Source organism: Neolamprologus multifasciatus, chromosome 5, assembly GCF_963576455.1.
Source record: "Neolamprologus multifasciatus chromosome 5, fNeoMul1.2, whole genome shotgun sequence".
Classification (NCBI taxonomy): domain Eukaryota; kingdom Metazoa; phylum Chordata; class Actinopteri; order Cichliformes; family Cichlidae; genus Neolamprologus; species Neolamprologus multifasciatus.
In genome coordinates this window covers 8,095,025-8,111,787 of record NC_140443.1, presented here as the reverse complement: position 1 = coordinate 8,111,787, position 16,763 = coordinate 8,095,025, and the positions used below count along the sequence as shown (strand labels likewise).

At 37.5% G+C, this 16,763-nt stretch overlaps 3 protein-coding genes and 1 long non-coding RNA gene across 7 annotated transcripts in view; 3 read left to right on the top strand and 1 right to left on the bottom strand.

The window, feature by feature from the left end:
* The window catches only part of LOC146517997 (neuron navigator 1-like), an 86,928-nt gene extending 80,529 nt beyond the window's left edge, over positions 1-6,399 (bottom strand). For 2 of the 4 annotated variants that reach the window (XM_085161355.1, XM_085161361.1), the window contains exons 1-2: positions 4,125-6,398; positions 3,258-3,344 (exon numbers count right to left, since the gene is read on the bottom strand). The gene's annotated coding sequence lies outside the window, so the exon portion shown is untranslated. Of the gene's footprint in view, positions 1-3,257; positions 3,345-4,124 lie in introns of all 4 variants that reach the window. The other 2 variants (XM_085161360.1, XM_085161357.1) reach the window with 2 other exon arrangements.
* LOC146517998 (troponin I, slow skeletal muscle-like) lies at positions 2,496-3,864 on the top strand. Its single transcript, XM_085161380.1, has 5 exons — positions 2,496-2,616; positions 2,707-2,838; positions 2,964-3,053; positions 3,201-3,377; positions 3,596-3,864. Exons 1-5 carry the CDS (start codon positions 2,608-2,610, stop codon positions 3,698-3,700), a joined length of 513 nt encoding a protein of 170 aa, XP_085017506.1. The 5' UTR covers positions 2,496-2,607; the 3' UTR covers positions 3,701-3,864.
* Positions 6,400-7,521: 1,122 nt separating the features above from the next.
* Positions 7,522-10,694, top strand: LOC146517996 (uncharacterized). The gene is made up of 3 exons (XR_014874312.1): positions 7,522-8,348; positions 8,497-8,541; positions 8,660-10,694. It is a non-coding gene; the product is annotated as an uncharacterized LOC146517996 (long non-coding RNA).
* Positions 10,695-10,701: 7 nt separating this feature from the next.
* Positions 10,702-16,086, top strand: tnnt2b (troponin T type 2b (cardiac)). The gene is made up of 10 exons (XM_085161375.1): positions 10,702-10,728; positions 10,854-10,875; positions 10,972-11,035; positions 11,137-11,253; positions 11,341-11,418; positions 11,597-11,698; positions 11,783-11,892; positions 12,026-12,116; positions 13,312-13,352; positions 15,686-16,086. The coding sequence occupies exons 4-10, from the start codon at positions 11,155-11,157 to the stop codon at positions 15,723-15,725; spliced, it is 561 nt and encodes a 186-aa protein (XP_085017501.1). The 5' UTR covers positions 10,702-10,728; positions 10,854-10,875; positions 10,972-11,035; positions 11,137-11,154; the 3' UTR covers positions 15,726-16,086.
* Positions 16,087-16,763: the final 677 nt, after the last annotated feature.

Below are 16,763 nucleotides of genomic sequence, written 5' to 3'. Positions count from 1 at the left end.
GTTTTAGGCTCTGTGGATGGTTATATCTGGCTGTCTGTGTGAACGCTAGATCAAAGCTGCTGTATCAAATCAGGACTTTGTTAGGCTATTATGTACATGACTGACTTTCAAACTGGACTTTCATGTTTGTTGTACTAAGTGGAGAGTATGTCACTAACACAAACATCGCCCAGGCACAAATAATTTCATGGATTACTTTAAGGACTTACTGTCCTTGTGAGTGTGAACTGAGCACACAAATGTGTGTTCACAAAGACAGCCATATTCATCTGTGTTTTTATTTTGCTTGGAGCACACAAACCCCCAAATACAAAGCATGCACACAATTGCAAACTGAGACCCAGTATCAAGGAGTGGCAGCATCACACGGTGTTGCAATTTGTCTATGTTTAGTTGTGAGTCCGTGGCCAAATGAATACTGGAAACTGCATTCCTGTCTTAAAACCAAGGGCTTAATGTTGTCTGCAGCCATTATCCTAATCAGACCAATGGGGCCCTTCATTCTCAAAGGGGACATGGCAAGTCTCCAGTATCTCTTTCAATAGCCACAGAAAACCTCAGAAAATCATCTGTACTAACAAGACAGACGGTGGACTGCTTTATAGTTGATTTAACTGAGGTGATGAGGAGGTATACACAAAACTGACCAAATGTCAGAAGAAAACAATAACTGATCCTGCCTAGAATTTTAAATAATTTACTTTTGTAAAAATAGACTAAAGATGAAAAATTTATTCCAAACTGCTGAGGTGACACATCAGAATGATGTTGTTTATGCCACTTTGCCACACACTAAAGTTCACACATTATTATGAAGAATAGAAGAGCGGTGATCTGTCAACACAACACAAGCAGCACAGGCGCGATTATCTTGAGACCACCCCCTCTTATGGTGTGTGTGTGTTTTTCTATTTAAGTCTTATTGTGATAGAGAGAAGGGCCAAAAGGGAGCTGGAGATAAATGTTTCACTGTTCTTCTCTCCATCACTTCATCTTTGTCTGCATCCACAACATCAGCAAAGAAAGGTAATGGCATAGTCTTGCTGCTACACCGAATACTAACCAGTGTAGTTTTCCCTGTTCTTTTTCACTTTGTAATATATTAATTTTCAATTTATAATTTTATTACAAATATATAATCTGCTGGTATTTAAGAAAAGATCAGTAAATAGTGTGTATTTCAGTAAATAGCAAAAAGTAATAATAATAAAAAAAAAGACATGTATTACAGGTTACCTGAACCGAAGGTGACAACTCCTTTTTTTGGTTTAGTTTGATCAGTAGCCTGACATTCAAAGATTTAAAGTTCAATTACCTACAGGAAGAAAAGCAAACCATGATAGTTCTTTTCTTGTGCAAGAATTTAAAATTGTTTTTCATAAACCATAAAAGTAACAAATATGTCAAACAGTAAATAACCTGAATAGCAGGAAATGTATTGCTCTTTTTAAAGCATTACAACAAAGCACTCCCAGTTGTTGATTTGTTGATCTGCTAACACTGTTCAGTAGCTCAATATAAATCTGTAACGAGATTCAGTTCACTCTCTTGAGCAGTAAAGGCCAAACTGCTTACTTCAAGACAATAAATTATGAAGGGTGTCTGCTTGTTTTGTCTAATGTGGCTATAAGCTAAATATCTGCATGGCTATAAATTAAAACAACAAAGTACTGTAACACAATATGTTACACCATTGATGGAGAGAAAAAAAAAAAAAGAATATCATATGTGTCATATGTGTGAACATCAGTTATGCAGTTTAAGTCTGGGATGTTCTAAGATTTATAGAGCCAGTCTATATTTGTGTCTTGATCCTACAAAGCAGTGAGGGTGAAAGTGGGAAATAAATGCTATCAGGAGTGGCTGCCATGTCGAGGGCCTGGCATGCTTTTCCATGTCTGCCATCACTTCCCTTTCAGTGTTATCAGCACTAAGAGGCAACTAGATGATTTTATCCAGGAGGTTCAATGAGCACAAAGTAACAATGCCTGATAAATTTAATAAAAAAAAAAATATTGCTAGATAAAATAAAGTTTTGTCATCCGTTATGAATTTCATGAATAACCGACCTCGCTTGTCGTCAAGAATCTGGTATAACAGGCCTTGGGATATCGCTAATGTATACTTTAAGTCTTTTAACACTATACCATTGACTCGCCCATTGTGTCTTTAAGTGTTTCCCACTGTCAAGCACTTCAAAAACAAAAGGTTTTATTTTTGTCTTCCAGGGGGAATTGAATAGTCAAGATGCCTGAAAAAGCGTAAGTATATTGAGCTTCTATTATTATTTTAATTGCCGATTGAGAGGATCATTTACAAACAGTAAATAGAATTTAATCAGTAGAAATATAATTTAAACATGACAGGAGCAGTCAAGAATTACAATGAATTGAATTTCCTGTCATCAATAATAAAGCACTAATGTTGGCCTTCTGTTTCAACCAACAGGCCAGAGGTAAGACTGAACTAAATATATTTACACTTACTAATGCTTCAAAAACAGCCACTTCAATCAGCATTACTGTAGACTAATAAAATGTCACAATATGATTAAAGAAACTGTGCTTTTTGCAGAGGAAATCTAAAATCTCAGCCTCTCGCAAGCTCATGCTGAAGGTGAGTAATCTGCAGCATTTGGCACACAACAATATCTCACTCAGAAGGATCGATTAAATAATTAAATTTACTCGGTGTCTCGTGTTTCAGAGCTTGATGGTAGCCAAGGCCAAGGAGGAACTGGAGCAGGAGATTGTAGAAAAAGACGAGCAAAAGGCAAAGTATCTGGAGGAAAAAGCTCCTCCAATACAGACCGGTGGCCTCTCCTTAGCAGCGCTACGGGTACCATTTAACATTCATTTTGTTGCCACCCACAGACTAAAGCTACGTGTGGTTACAGAAATTACACTGTCAAGAACTCAGTTATTCATCTCAGGACATTACGGGGAAATGATCTAACTTTGCAGATATTATGTGAGGAGCTGCATGCCAGAATAGATGTGGTGGACGAGGAGCGCTATGATATTGAAGCCAAGGTCTTCCATAACACCAGAGAGGTAAAAAACACAAAACTGTAGCAAAACTAAAATAAAATAAATGTATCAACATCAAATAGATACATTTATATCTGTATGTCACTTTATAATATCTTATTTTGGCTTTAGATAAAAGGTAAGGGGTTTATGTCAAATTATCACCTCTAGATCAAAGACCTGAACATCAAGGTATTGGACTTGCGAGGGAAGTTCAAGAGACCTAACCTGAGAAGGGTGAGGGTCTCTGCTGATGCCATCCTGCGCTCCCTACTGGGCTCTAAACACAAGGTCTCTTTGGATCTGCGAGCGAACCTAAAATCCGTCAAAAAGGAGGACACAGAAAAGGTGAAGTCATGAGAAAGGAAAGCAAAATATACAGACACAGCTACTGACAGGAGATGCTTTGTGTAAAAAAAGAAATTAATACAGATAATCATTTACTCCCCTTGTGCACAAGATGTTTCCATACGTGCACATCAGATCTTCTGCTGATGTTCTTGCCAAGTATGAGTGGCAAACTGTGAAAAATCCTATCTCTCATATGTATTCTGTGTGTGCTGCAGGAGAAGACAGTGGAGGTGAGTGACTGGAGGAAGAATGTGGAGGCCATGTCAGGCATGGAGGGCCGCAAGAAAATGTTTGATGCTGCAAAAGGCCAAAATCAGTAAAACAGCTGGCGAACAAACAGCTGGCTTTCATCTAATCACCATCACTTGCATACCAAAGATTTCTGAGCACAAAGCATAAGGGATGCTTGGTGACTTCACATATTCATGTCGTTTAAATACCCAGTATCTTTCCTCAACACTGAAATAAACACAGCATCTCTATACTCATCGTCCCTGAGTCATCTTGTATGAAGAAGTGTTCAGTGATTTCTCTGTTTCGTGTTTATGCATACACACTAAGACACAGAAGCATACCCTTTGTAATAAAATACCCTAAATGAAACTTTACTTCAAAAGCACACAGATTCAGTTCTGTACAGCTGCACACGCGAAACAAAATTACCTGCCAAGAGATAAACGTGCTCAACAGTACAGCAACTGGAAATTTGCAGGCTTAGGTAGCATACAAAGCGCACATACTTACTGTAAGTTTGGTAAGTGAACAGGCAAAGAATAAACCCTGCGGGAAGAACCAGTTTGCCATGACGACTCCAGACAGGAAACTCCAGTTTTAGCTCACTCGAGGATGAGAAACGGAGAAGAATCACAGAAGCAATGGAAAAACACAACTATCTTAAAAACGCATCTGTCCAACATGACTGGACTTTTTGTGGACGATGAAAACGCCACACGAACTTGGAACTGAAGCAAACACTGGGCTCGAGACCAGTAGTTTAAATAGACCGCGTCATTGCAGTCTGCGCATGCTCCGTGTAGCCAAAAAAAGGAAGAAAAAAAGAAAACCACCGCCGTTTATTGAGCAGTGAATTTTGCACATGTCCCTGCATAGGTCAATAGACTAGACACCACGTTGTCATTTGCCGACACTAGCCAAGTGTGCTTGTAAGTTCTGGGACCACACCACCCATCTCTGAAAATATGTTTATCGACTCGATGTGAAATAATGTGACAACGTGGATGACTGAGAACCTTCACAATTAAAAATACCTTTTTCACGGTATTGCAAAATTCCGTTTAGTCTTGGACAACTTCTAACTAAAATGCCCACCAAGCAAGTTTTCACAAGTCAGAAGAATATAGTCTCCTTTCAATCTCACTTCTCTCAGAAAGAAGGAATATGTTTCCAAAATGAAAAGCAGAGAAAATTGTTTTCCCCTGCAAGCATCAGGAAAAGAAAAGTGGGGTTCATGTGGGTTGTAACCCTGAGGTAATAGGCCTACTTAAAACAGCTGAAGTTGTTGTTGACCCAACCTGTGCACGGAACCTTCCACCTGTAACCTCTTAACCATCATTTTCATGTGAGCTGGTGCACTGAGTGGTGACCAGTGTGTGACAGTCACTATTCTTTATTTATATTTCCGACATATAAAGAAACATAACATACGGTAGTTTCTGCTGTTGGATTGGATCTAATAAGGGGGAAAGTTTGGTATTTCGCTAAATTGCCCCCCATTAGTTACTGATGACCAAGGATGCTCAAAATAATTCCTAAAGATTATTCCTAAAGATTAAAACTGGTGCTCTGGTCCATATCAGCAAATTTTGATTTTACCACACGGTGGCAGTATTTGCTTGTGACTTCACTTCAAACAACGAGAATAATTGTGGGTTCGGTAATGAATGCATCGAGTAAACGTTCAGATGAAAAAGCTATCAATTAAGTGAAAGTTGCAGTGATAGCCGGTGGTACAGTAAGAAAAACAAAACGTGCTGGAGTTGAGAGTCTGTGTGTCGAAGAATTAAAGGGAATTTTATAAGTGTAATTACGAGGTAAAGGCTTATCTGTGTGGTTTTAGTCGTCGACTCAGGTGCCAGAAAGGCGGGGTTCAGCAATAAAGTCAAGAAGAGAAGGTGTGACTTGACAGCTTTTGATCCATTCCGCTAAACAAATATTTAGAAAGTAATATGACGTCTAAAAGGAGGAAAAACAAGTTTGATTTCAAAAACGAGTAAAGCCTAACATGGCTTATGAACATCTGTTTTACATACTATACAGAGGCGATTCTAGGTTCAAACGTAGGGGGGCTCAGCTCTCAATCATAATGACAGCAGTGCCTTGTGATTAATATTAATGGAATATGCTGTTTGCATATGCAATTAACCCTTTTCACATTCCCAAACCTCAGTTCAGTTGGATACACATTACAATGCTGGATGAGCGATTGTAGTGTCTAGGAAGGATTCGGAGTGAGTAATCACATATTTCAATCTAATCCACCAGTTTTCTCTCATTTCTCATCCTTCTTCTTCTTCTTTGGTGCAACCCTATAAATACGGGGTACCCCTTTGGCCTTTCCCCTTTTCTACAATTCCCCTGTGGGAGAAGTTGGTGTCATTTCTTTCACAACATTGTACAACACACATATACTGTATATTTAGCCACCCTGATGTTTCTGATTGTGTTTTTAGTTCATATATTGTCATCATTGTGCCTCTCTTTGGTAGATACTGTAAATGTGTAGTACGTGTGTGCCACATATGTGTTATAGACACAGTTAATAGCATGAACAGATAATCCGTGCTAGCTTGGAAGTTGTGGTGGCTTGAGCTAACCCTCTTCCCTACTGTTTGCATTTGGTCGTAGGGGCTGGAGTGGGCAAGTTAATGACTTGGAGGTCTTTGTTTCTTTTACCTTTCATTGTCAGACATAACACATCAGAACAGTTTGAACTTTACAGTTTGAACATCTTCTTTCTGCCACAGGAACGAAAGTCTTACTTAGTCTATTAATGACAAAGCAACAACGCCTCTGTGTGAGTGCACTATAACATCATGACATCAACAACATTGCACATAAAACTTGTTTTCAACCTGATGTAAACATACACGTTTGGAAAATATAACACTGAAGATAATTCCAGAAAATAATTCTAAAATATGCTGTTATTAGTGCTATTAATATAGCTATTTTAGGGGTGCTCTGATGAAATTTGGGGGTGCTTGAGAACCTATGTACTATAACAATATTAGAGATCTCTCCACAGAACATATCTTTATTAACATGATAGTGTTGTAACCTGTGGTTTGCATCACGTATTACATGAAAAGCAGAGGAATAGATGCTTTTACTTTGTAAAAAGCAAACATTCTAAAAAAAAATAAAATAATGAATGATACAAAAAAAAGGTCAACATCCACCTTCATATTTGTGAGCTTTAGCCTCGTTCTTTACGTGTATGGCAAAATAGTTTTTAAATCAAAGAAAATCAAAATCATTAAAAAAAATTTTATTACTGTATTTTAAATTGTCCTGAAGTTTAGGCATAAATATTTAAAACAATATACATATATGACATGTGTTTTTATGGGGAAAAACTTACACGTACAAGCCAAAATTTGAAAATGCGACCAGCTTTTTTTGTATGCTTATTTTTTAGTGGACAAATCTTTAACAAACGTTCATCTCAAATGAGACTGAAACAAGACAGCATGTTATTTATCCTGGTCTACACAGTGCTTATGGGTACACAGGGTTGCATCATTGAGCCTGTTAGGAAATCACATTGACAGTAAATTCCTCGACCAAACTGATTCTGACTCTGTGAATGATTAACACAAACACAATAATGTGCATGCACACAAAAATACAAAAAAAGAAAACATAAATATAAAATTATCTGATCTATGATGTCACTCTGTGTAAATAGTTCACATAAAAAAACAATAAAGAAAGAAAAAGAAAATTATGATAAAATGCCATAATTCATCGGGCATCAGTTTCATATTAGAAACATGTCCAGAGGTTCACTCGGTGCTGTAAAGGAATAGTTTTTACAATTTCCGGCAAAGAGCAATGTTCTTTTTCAGTGGTCCTATATGAGCTCATAGTACTTTTTTTTTGACAAGTAAACTATGTGAAATTATTAATAAATAATGATACATATTGATGAATAGAATATTTGCAAAAAATGTAACTGACTGTACTTTTGACAAGACGTGAATGAAATGTGAGAAAACCGAGCCAACCTGAAAAGAGTTAGGGTGGAGGAGGAACTCCCATTGAATTACCTTTGCAAAGAAAGTTTTGGCTTCAGCTGTCAAGACTAATCTCCTGATTGTGGGGTCAAATTCATTACCGAAAACACCGGGAGTATCAAAAGACTTGGCACGGTCATAAATGATGTTGTTGGTAGCATGTTTTTGCATGTAAGGACTGAGGGCAGAGTTTATGATCAAAGACAATGAACACAGGCTGGAGTCTGAAAAAGGGTGTGAATTTTATGTGAGTATTATTTTTGGTATTCTACTGTGGGAAAAATGCAGTTACTTCACTGTATAACAAAACTGCAGGCAAACCTTGTAGAAATGTCATACTCATCTTCAGAATCCTAATACGAAGTGAAAGAAAATATCAGGAGAGCTTGAGCCATGCAAGAATGTATTTGTTTGCAGACAGAAATATTATAGGTAACCTAACTCATGAGAAACTGAAACCTTCAGAGAGCAATAATCCTGTGCAGTTTGGCGGAGGTTTTAAAGGGTAAAAATAGTCAAGGCAAGTCCATAGAGAATACATGTTTTCCCATTCTAGTAGATGCTATCTGCCATCTGTTTGCAGGTATGTGCCCACCCATTGTAGACATGGGCAGCTTGCCGCCATGTGATCCACTACTGGGTTTAAAAGCTTATAGCCCACAGTGAAGGACACAGTATACAATTCCCCATTGAGCCACATTGCACGAGCTGGGTAAGTCTGCATGCTCCTGTTCTGTCTTTTTAAACAATCTAACAAAATCTGTAACTATTTTATACTTTTTTTCGTTAGATTTTGGGTTTCTCTCAGTCTGTAGAAGCCAAGTTATTAACTTGGCTTCTATGTATATTCGCATTTACAGGAACTGCATCCTAAACATGTCAGACACAGAGGATGCCGAATACGAGTAAGTACTGAATTATTTTCTGTAGAGACAAGATTGACGTTCGCAAAGTTATGCCAGCGCAAATGGAATTTAAAAGTGAAACAAAATAAATTTTGGTCTGTTTTTTTTTTTTTTTCAGAGGACAACGTGAGTCATTTTGTCAGTTCACCTAACCCATGCATGGGCTAGATAAGTTTTTGACTGTTTCTGTTTGCACTCTAGTTTACAAGCTGCAGATTCATGCAGCTGCATGTCTGCATGCATTACATAAATCCAGCTACAGTAGAAATGCCTCACCCATATTTAATTTGCCAAAGTTCATAGCTTTTCGCTGACCTCTGCTCTTTGTATTGTAAAAGAGATGAATGTATTATTGTTTGTTTATACAAACAATATCTATGACAACAATGCAAAATTTTGCTTTTTTTCTTTTGTCTGCCACTTTGTTGCTTTCCACTCTTCCATTTAAACATTCATCATTACTTAACACAGTGCATCTGCTAAGCTGCTGGCTTCACTGCACAGCCCACTGTATTTTTGGCATCTTGTTACCACTGTAGAGATGGCTGCTATTCTGTAGCTTTTCTGCCAGATTGACCTTTGTCCTCTGAGTCAGACCTCTCAGTCTGAGATGTGAGATAGTTCACCTTTTATAAACATCCCAGTGGATCTGTCCTTTCTAGTCAAATGGTGCAGTGGGTCACCATTGCAGAGACAAAGGATCATACCTCTATTTCTGTCTCCTTTGTGGGGCTGTCCAACCAAGCCCATGTGAAGATTGGCTGAAACCAAGCAGCACCTGTCTCCCTCTATGGAGATAACAGTAGCTCTTAGTGAGTAATGTAGGTCAGGCTATGTTCTCAGTAGAAGCCCTTGGGGAAGGTAGCAGCAGGAGCACAATACACACGTTCGGTTTTATTCCTGTTAGAGGACCTCCCGAATGCTGGTTTGACTTACCTTCTTTTCAGGAGGCTGAGTTTCCAATTGTGCCCACAAATGTTTGATGGAATGATTCTCCCTACAGACGTGCGGTGAGGATAGGAGGGGAAAAAATCCCCCAAAACAAAACAAAACAAAAAAGCAGAATTTAAAGCTGCTGGTTTAAAGCTGGTCGAAAAAGCCAAAAAGTAATTTCCCTACTATATTGATATTTTTTGTCTTTGGTTTAAAAGGAATTTTTAAATACAGGAGTGTTATGACTAAAGCCACTAGTATTGTCTGGAACACTATCCAAAAAAAGCTAGTATTTTAATTTTAATATTAACATAATACTGTCAAGCAAAAATAAAAATATAACACAACTAAAAGACAAAAGACAGCATCATAAAAAGAACTTTAACTCTTTTAAAAAATGAAGTGATTTAAAATAATCAGATTTGCTTCTTACATTTTCAGGTAAGGTATGACAAAGCCATGGGACCATTATTGCAAAGTCATGTCACTTTTAGATTCAAGCCTAGACTTGAGACAGGGGCTCCATCTAAGGAAAAAAGTCTGCAAACTGGCTTATAACATTTCTGTTATGTAGCTTGGAGGGGTTATCCAGATGGGCTCTAAATAACAAACTTTTCATCTATGATGGAAAATAAGGAATTCCAAAAGTCAGGTAAAAGGAAAATAATGTGTAAAAACATTAAATGTTATTATTTTTTTTACAATTTTCACTAAAGTGAGTTTCATAGTTGAGAATGCACCTGAACCACAGAAAATATGTTTATTTTCTTTAGGTGTATATTTTATAAGCGTAAGTAGTTAAGTGTGTAAGTAAAGTTATACATTTTAAGTGTTAACTCAAAATGTTGCATCAATAGATAAACATTCTTTGTATGGACAGAGACTCTAGTAGAGACATGAAGTTGTCTTTCAAGATAATCTGAAGCAGCCTGTGGACAAGAAACGCTTGTATGACTGCATGGCCCTTTATATCTATCATCTCTTTGGGAGATGTTCCTCTTAACGGACTCATATACTAAGTGCTTTATGAGCCTTAGGGTCATTCCAACGCCATCGTCACTGACAGCCACTTAGCGTCTAAAGTGATAGTGACTAATGGTTTTGTTGAGTGAAGATTTTGTGTAGGTTGCGTCTCATTATTAGGATTTCTACTTCCATAGCTTTAAGCTTTAAGCTGTGAGCTCTTTGTTTCTTTAATCAGTATTGACATTGCATCTCATCTTTCAGAAGATGCCACAGAGGAAAATGAAGGAGGTACGGAAGGGTTATTTACAAAACACAGGAACTACTGTGTGTCAAAGGATAAGTGTTCTAATATTTCTCAATGCTTTAATTTAATTTACTAAATGCTTTGATTTCTTTTTATTGTGGATACACAGATGATGCAAAGCCCAAGCAAAGGTAAGAAAAGTTTTAAAATATTTGTATAAGTCAAACACAATACAATTTCTATTAAAATACATACTTAGGTACATGTTTTATTCTTGTTTTCCTTAGGCCAAATTTTGTGCCTGGCTTGGCAGCTCCCAAGATCCCAGATGGAGAAAAAGTGGACTTTGATGTAAGTTAATTTTAGGGCCAAATAAAATGAACAAATAATCCAAACACTTGTAAACTTTAGTCCGTTGTTGTTTAAATAAAATATGAGCTTGATGTTTTCAGGACATTCAAAGGAAACGAATGGAAAAAGACCTAACTGAGCTCCAGACTTTGATTGAAGTTCACTTTGAGAAGCGTAAGAAGGAGGAAGAAGAGCTTATTGGCCTCACACAGCGTATTGTATGTTATTTTTTTCTTTTTATAGTTTCAACAACCATTTGATTGTGTTACGTTTCAACTAAAAATGTCCTTCCTTTTCAATATCAGGAGAAACGCAGGTCTGAGAGAGCAGAGCAGATGAAGATCAGAGCAGAGAGAGAAAGAGAACGGCAGAACAAACTAGCAGTAAGTGTAGTTGCTACAGAGTAACATTTTCAGAACATAACAGATATTTCCTACATGTTTAAGTTGTCTAAGAATCCACAGTTGTACCTATGAATTGTATTCAGTTTGTGCAAATTCAGACACTTCCAGCAGTCAAAATAGTGTGAACAATCAAAGGTACTCTACATCGTTTCAACAGGAAGAGAAAGCCAGAAAAGAAGAAGAAGAAGCCAAGAAGAGAGCAGATGACGATGCAAGGAAGAAGATGATTCTGTCCAACCTGACTTTCACTGGATACAGGGTAACAATCTAGTTTACCATTAAAGCATCTTACTATAAAGTCCATATAAAAGTGCATTTCCACTTGTGCTTGTTTCCTTTCCAGCAAACACAGAATGGGACAAAAAAACCAACAGAAAGAGAAAAGAAGAGAAAGATCCTGAATGATCGACGCAAAGAATTAAATATTGATCATTTGAAAGAGGACAAACTCAGGTAAAAGGACACTGTTACTAAAACACTTTACTTTCTCTTGATTTATTCCAAATATGTTTCATTTACATAAAAAAACATCTCTATTCATCATCTGATCACTATACAGTAAACTGTCATAACATTTTCTCCACAGAGAAAAGGCTAAGGATCTTTGGGACTGGTTGCGCCAACTAGAGGCCGAGAAATTTGAGCTTCAGCAAAAATGCACAAAGCAGAAGTATGAGGTAAAATGTCAACAGATTCGTGTTGTTGCAGCCACTTGTACCTAAAAAAGTTTCTCTGAGTGGACAAATTCTAGGATACAGGCCAAGATGAAAACAAAACATGAAAGTGTCGTGCCTGGGAACACCCATTGCAATGAGTCACAATTTTTTTCTTATATATTATGAGTGGAACTCAGCCAAAGATCCAAAATAGAAGGGCTATAGTACTCATCTAGCCAAGGTTTCGGTGATTGTGACCCACACCTGTTTTCACAGCTTGGCTCGTGGATTAGGCAGAGGAACAATAAGCCTTAAAAATCTGAGATTCTTCACCAATTGCTCTTAGAACTGAAGAAGCTTCTCAGATGAGAGGTGAATCATCTTCAAGAAACTTAAAGAAGTCCAGATGCTTTTCTTCCCAAGGTCCTTAGAGTAGTGGTGTTAGGTTATTGGTGATTCTAAATCGCCCATAGGTGTGAATCTGAGTTTGAACAGTCTGTCTCTCTGTGTTAGCCCTGCAAGTGGTCCAAACAAGGAACAGTGGTGAACCAGTAGCATGGATGGCCAATTCTCATTGATGCACATAGGGAGAGAAGGCTGACCCTTGTGTTGAGGTCCAACAGATGTGCTACTGTAACTCAAATTGGCAACAGAGGTAATGGTAATTCTTATTGCCCCTACTGGCGCCTTTGGATGACTGAAAGTGCTAAAAATGGGCACATGAGTATCAGAACTGGACAACGGAGCAATGGAAGAATATGGCCTGGTCGCATGGATCATGTTTGCAAGACACCAGTGATACCTGCTTGGAAACCTTGGGTCCTGCTGGATAAACAAGTGCAATCCATGGAGGCTCCGCCTTGCAGCTTACAGGGCTTAAAGGATCTGTTGTAAATATCTTGGTGTCAGATACCACAGAACACCTTCAAGAGTCTATTAGATACCATGGTTCAAGGCTGTTTTGCCAGCAAAAAGGGGAACAACACAACATTAAACAGGAGTTAATAATGTTATGTCTGACTGGTATGAATTTAACCTCCCCAGTTACTCTTGAAAAAAACAATATTGTAGGTTGACTTTCTTTGCTGTTTTTCTAGTTGCACAGTTTTCAAGAACACGTGAAAATTATTATGTAGTAAAGCAAATGCCAAGAAGTCAACATGTTGGTTTTTCACAGTATAGATATCAATGAACTGTTAAACTAATGTTTTCTCAGGTCACAGTGCTGAGAAATCGTGTCAGTGATCATCAGAAAATGTAAGTCTATTCTTTTGTGGTTTCTGTTGTCATTGAGTAGCAAAGGTAACGTACAAAAATTAGGATTTTATTTAGTGCTTTCTAACACATAGCATGGACTAAAGACTGCAAAGCTGGGTAGAAATGTAGAACTACAGTAAGAGGTGAAAGTAGTAATGAAACTTATCAATAAAAGGTTTCCACCTCCTCTCATTTCAGCTTCCCCCCCTGCTTTCTAACAACAATGGTCTCCATTCTTTTGAAACAGTAGAAGAAGTAACCGTTTGTCTTGGCAACCCCTATAGTAGGGCTAAAATTTCCTGAATATATCCAGTCAAACAGGACTGGGAAAAGTGTATGCTGGCATGTCTGAAGAACACATACACACCCAAACTAAGACCATGGATATTTTTCCAGCTGACGCCATGTAGGCTTTACAATAAATATAGTGAAGGGCTGAATAAAAACTAACAAGTTCTAATACTGGTTTTCATTCAGAATATGCAAACCAGGAACACACCCGAGTCAATAAGAGAAAAACATTATCAGACTGAAATAAATCTGAATTTATAAAAACCTTCATAGGTTATAAAGGTACAGGGGACACGGACTTGTTTAGCAACAACAGATAAACATAGTAGGCAGTTATTGGTTAGCAAATCCCATTATACAGCTATTAAAGTCACTCCAGTATCTGAGGGCTGCTTTTGTAGTGTGTTCTCCAACCCGAATGAGTAGAGTCATGGTAATTCTATATTCAGATAATATGCACAAAAATACGCACACTGTTTATTTATTTATTTTAATTTTTTATCACTAAAAACCTTTCACTAAAGTATTTTAACTCACCATATTCTGAAAATAATTCAAATGATAATGAAAACATAACTCTTGCAAGCTACTGAAATGCACCCAGTGTGACATCAAGTTTGTAGAAGCCACAGGCACAAACATTTGACATGGGTTTGTAAGTATTTTGACCATTTTTTGTGGTAATTTTGCAATTTTGTCTATGTACATTGAAGTTTAACAAAATATTGCACTGCATTGCAAAAACGACTTTTTCTACAGTCACCCATTTCTAAAGGCTCAAAAGTAATTGAGCAATTTTCTGATAAACGGTTTCATGGCTAGATAAGGCTTCTTCCCTTGTTTTCCTTGACATCTTAAACATATAAAATAGTTTATTCCTAATGTAAAATTTGCATTTGGTATCTATTCACTTTTTATTTAAAATTAGTTCCAAAGACATGTTCATGCAAGTGAGCGAGGCCATTATTAGTCTGAGAGACAGCATCAAAGAGATAGCAAAACCCTTTGGAATGGCCTCATTAATAATCTGGTTCTTAAAAAGAAGGAATGCACTGGCCAGCTCACCAACATTAAAAAGTCTCAATGACCACAGAAGACAACTAAAGAGCATGATGACAGAATTGTTTCCATGGTTAAGAGAAAAAAATATTTTTCAGCATCAGACCCAGTCAAGAAAACTCTCTAAGAGGTTGTAGTATAATTGTTAAGATATACTTTCAAGAGACAGTGATAAATGGGCATAAAAAGGATTTAAGGTGCAAACCACTGATTGACTGAACAGCAGCCACACAATAGGTATGAGTTCCTAGCTTGGCCAGAAAACATCTAAAAGAGTCTGAACAGTTCTGAAAAAAATCTTTAGACAGATAAAACCAGGAGTAACTTCTACCAGTGTGATGGAGAGGAAAAGTAAGTAGAAGAAGCTCTGTTCTGAAGTATATCACATCGTCTATTAAACACGGTGGAGGCAAAGTTATGGCACAAGTGTGTATGCCTGTTACTGGAACTAGGTCACTAGCTGCAATTGATGTTTTAACTGCTGATAAAGGTAGAAGAATCCTGAAGTGCACAGGGCTACACTCTCTATTCAGATTCAGTGAAATGCTGCAAAACTGATCTTAATGCAATTACTGCTTAACAGTGCAAATGGATATTGACTCGAGTTACTTCAGAAAAAGCAACCCAAGATTTTAGCAAGACAAAGAAATGTGATGTAAAAAGTCAGTGACACGAAGTTCAAATGTTAGAAAAGACACAGGTAAGCCCTAAGACAGAAAATTTACCTAAAATCATTTAAATTTCAAATGCAGCCGCAGTGACTTATTTGCATCAGTAGAATGAAATACATTTCTAAAGATCAATTCAAGGGTCAGCTCACAAGGAATGCAGCAACTCAGCCTTGCATACAGGTTTTCACAAACAGATATACGACCAGTGGGAGTGAATACAAGGTTGAACAAGCACTACAGATGACCACCAAAAAGCTAGGCTTTGTGCTCGCTGATATGATGATTCTCTGCTGACTTTCATTTTATTCTCAGTTCAAAGGGTGGCAGGAGCAAGCGGGGCCTGAGGAAGTAACGTCTGACATCAGCTGGAGAAAAACCAGCAACATCAGCCATCCATAAACGACTGAGAATAAGAAGCTGGATAATAATATTTTCTTAATACTTGAAAATGCAAGAACAATAAAAAAAAAAAGTACGCTCTTTTAGATGTTGTTGGTGGAATAAAGTGCATGTTAAGTTACTGGTAGCAGACAGATCAGATGATGTGGTTTAACTTGTGTTCATCTGACCATGTGTAACACATAAGGATTTTTTTTAAAACTGAATCCAAAAGTTTAAAAAACTGACTGAAAGAAATCAGAGCAACTGAACCTATTCTGGTGTGTAGGATTTTGTGATTGCAAGGACTTTCAATAAACTTGTATCTATGAAAATGGACGTAGCATTTGTATCTGTGGCTCCAGCACCCGTGGGAACTTACAGATGAATACCAACTCTATGATAGTTATAAAAGCCACACCTGCTTCAATGAAGCCAGATTGTAGTTTTTGGCAAACTGGACTTAATAGTTTTATGTGACAGATTCTAGTTAGTTTACTTTTACTTTGCTTTCCTGTTTTATTTGTGGCTTTTGACATATGACATCCACATAAGGTTGATGCATTCTCACAGTAATACAAGCTTTTTTATTAATGAACACATTCAGACACATAAATCTCCAGTGTACAATGAAGTGATTATTTAAAAAAGGTCAGCTGTGCCAGAAGTCTAAATCTAAATAATACCCACGGACCCAAAATCCCCTCATGGCTGTTCAGTGGATTATGTGGTTTGAAATGTGGACGACCAAAGTTTAAATCTGGTCAACAGTTATATAATAGAGTGAGCGCAACAACAGCTGCAGTGCCTGGATTGATAAAATAAATCATAGGGGTGGAGTAAACAGAATGCGAGAGATGAGTTGCTAATCTGCCCTGAAGCATTTCAAACTGCAGCCAAGGGGTGTGACAAGACATGAAGGAGATTGGAAACTTCTTCATGCTGAACCAGTGACCGTGAAACTTACTATTCTTGGATTACCTTTGCAGCCAAAAGAATATATTTATTTCAG